General features: G+C 46.8%; 1 protein-coding gene across 1 annotated transcript; it reads right to left on the bottom strand.

Annotated features, from left to right (window-relative positions):
- Positions 1-371: 371 nt before the first annotated feature.
- On the bottom strand, positions 372-2292 carry CALHM6 (calcium homeostasis modulator family member 6). The gene is made up of 2 exons (XM_019668276.1): positions 1606-2292; positions 372-901 (listed from the first exon to the last, which is right to left on the bottom strand). The coding sequence occupies exons 1-2, from the start codon at positions 2125-2127 to the stop codon at positions 476-478; spliced, it is 948 nt and encodes a 315-aa protein (XP_019523821.1). The 5' UTR covers positions 2128-2292; the 3' UTR covers positions 372-475.
- Positions 2293-2576: the final 284 nt, after the last annotated feature.

Here is a 2576-nt window from a genome sequence, read left to right as displayed (position 1 = left end):
ATTATTCAGTGAAAAGGACCCTAGAATAGGGATATAAAACTGCTGATCTAGTTCCAGTTTGTCACTTTGAGTGAATCATTTAACCTTGCTTCTTTTTTTAATAATTACTATAAGAAAGAGGTAAAGTTCTAAAATTTTATTTCAGATCTAAAATTCCATGTTTCCACAATTTGGAAGGCAAAAAGACGAAAGCTATTATAAACAATCCCAATGTTTATTTTTATTTATTTATTTATTTATTTATTTATTTATTTATTTATTTATTTATTTTTATTTATTTATTTTTTAAGCTGAGCCATCCTGCTACCTGTTGGCAGCTCAGTGGCTGCTCAGCTTGGGCCAGGCATCGAACCGCTGTTGCTCGGAGCTCAAACTCTTGAGCGAACTCTTAACCAACTGAGCCACTTGGCCAGCCCCTAATGTTTATTTTTTTTTTAAGTGAAACAATAACTCAAAAGAAAGTTTCTCTATTCATTCATAGGGACATGTCAGTGATGTTCAAACCAGCTGAATCTACAAAGCCAAGAACAGGGTCCACTCTATCTCCTTTAGCAGATCTGATACTTTGACTCTTATCTTTTCTGTTAACATATTTGTGCAACATGCTGTAGTACTGATCCTTCACATTGAAAGTGAACAGTGATGAAATCTGCTGCCAATCTTTCATGTTTGGGGTGTTGAATTCCTTGGGATCTGAGGACTCAAAGAAACATTTAATATTCTCTTCTGCCAATTTGGTTGCATGCGCTGTGGCTTCTCTTTTGAGGATCTGCTGCTCCTGTTCCAAATAGATTTTCCAAAATTTCAGCTGCATAAAACTAACTGGAGATAGGCATCGGGTGACCAATGTAAAAATCAGAAGGAAGATGATGACAGCTGCTATCAGGATCCAGCCCAGGACCTAGGAAAACACAACAAAATACTAATCTAGTCACCTGTTGTACAAAATAATTTTAAATCCTCAGATAAAGTTTGAATTACTCAGCAGTCATGATGATGAACAAGCAACAGTTTCAGGTCTCAATCACTTAAGAAAAAGGAATACCAGTAACTTCTCAAGCCTCTCAGTACAACTGCTGGCTTAGCAAGTTAGTTATATTCCAAGTCATATCAAGGGCCCAGAGAGATGCTTACATATCACTCCCCTAGAACTCAAAAAAAAATGTGGAATTTTGGCAAATCCAATCAATGATCAAGCACTTATTTGCAAGAACCTCTGAGTTTTATTTATATTCCCAGAAGCAGTGTAGGGAGTTTGTCTTTAAAGCCAGGCAGACCCATTTTATTGTAATAATTCGTCTGCCTTGTTCTGGCTGGGCAAACAACTTGACCGCTCTAAAGACATAAGAGAATAACATAGGAGGTAAAGGACCTAGTGGGGTGTCTGGCACAGAGTAGGTGCCTGTGACTGTATGAGTGCTTTTCCTCCTTTTCATTTTTTTCAAATATTTGCCTATCGGCTCATGAGAAGCAAGAAGCCACTCTACTTTGTCTTCGGTGTCATTTATCTGAGAAAAGGGCACCAATTTCTACTTTACCGGGTCCGCCCGGCAGATGCCCGCCCCTCTCCGCTCCTCCCCACCGCGTCCAGCGCCAGCGCCTGACCTGTGACTGGGCTCTGAGCTCCATCAGGAGGTCCTGCACTCCGGGAGCGCTGGCCTTCTGGCATGGCACCAGCGGCAGCTGGGAGGCGCACGCGGGGTCACGTCCAAGGCACAGACGCCGCGCCAGGACGTCGCTCCCACTGGCAGCGCATTCGTAGAAGGAGCCCCCGAGCAGCGCTACGGCCACCCACGTGAGGGGCGCGACTGAGGCCATCCCACCGAGCTGCGCACACACCAGGGCACCGCGCACGCTGCAGTTCGTGCGGGCGTCTCGGACGCAGCAGCCGGTCAGCAGGCGCCACGTGCGCGACTTTAGCACGTAGCCTAGGAGAAAGAGTGCCATCGCGGGGACCAGCAGGAACACCAGGCCGTAGGACAGGTTCCAGGTGGCGCTGCAGGGGCACTGGAACACTGCGGTGGAGAAGATGCGCTCCCCGCCCGCCGTCAGCAGGGTCACCAGGCCATAACCCAGAGTGCTGTGGTGCTTAAGGTGCAGGTCCAGCACCGCTCGAAACTTCTCCATGGGCCTCCTTCCTCAGGGCGCTGTGGATGCTTCTGCCTCTTCCCGGCCCTGCACCTCGGTTGGTTTGGGTGGGCTGGGGTCTAAGGATGTTTGCTAAGAAGCAGCTTCCAAAAAGGGAAGAGGTTTTCTCTGGCCTTATGAGCTTTCACTTTCTTATCTCAACCAAACCAGCCCTGATTGACAAATAGACCCAAGCACACACACCATTGACCACTCCCTTCCAGGGGCTGCCACACTAGTGACCTTTCTCTTCCAATTCAGGAACCCTGACTGAGGATGGACTCCATTCCATTGTAACCTTTGTTTCCACCCAGCATTGGGGGAGGAAGGGTAGGAAAAGTCCCCTGGTTGGTTGGGACTTTCCTTACCCTTCTTGCCCCAATGCAGTTGCCCAAAGCAAACAATACTTTTTGTATTTTCCTCTATTGCTGCCACTCCAAGCTTCTAAA

This window comes from Hipposideros armiger, unplaced genomic scaffold (genome assembly GCF_001890085.2).
Source record: "Hipposideros armiger isolate ML-2016 unplaced genomic scaffold, ASM189008v1 scaffold_523, whole genome shotgun sequence".
Classification (NCBI taxonomy): Eukaryota; Metazoa; Chordata; class Mammalia; order Chiroptera; family Hipposideridae; genus Hipposideros; species Hipposideros armiger.
Note: the sequence above shows the minus strand (reverse complement) of the source record. Positions and strands in the feature narration are given on the sequence as shown.

Bases quoted from the DNA above. Each gene is read 5' to 3' on its own strand.
- CALHM6 (XM_019668276.1), bottom strand. From the start codon at position 2,127: ATGGAGAAGTTTCGAGCGGTGCTGGACCTGCACCTTAAGCACCACAGC. The intron at 902-1,605 runs GTCAGGCGCTGG...GTGTTTTCCTAG, and splicing joins AGCTCAGAGCCCAGTCACAG to GTCCTGGGCTGGATCCTGAT.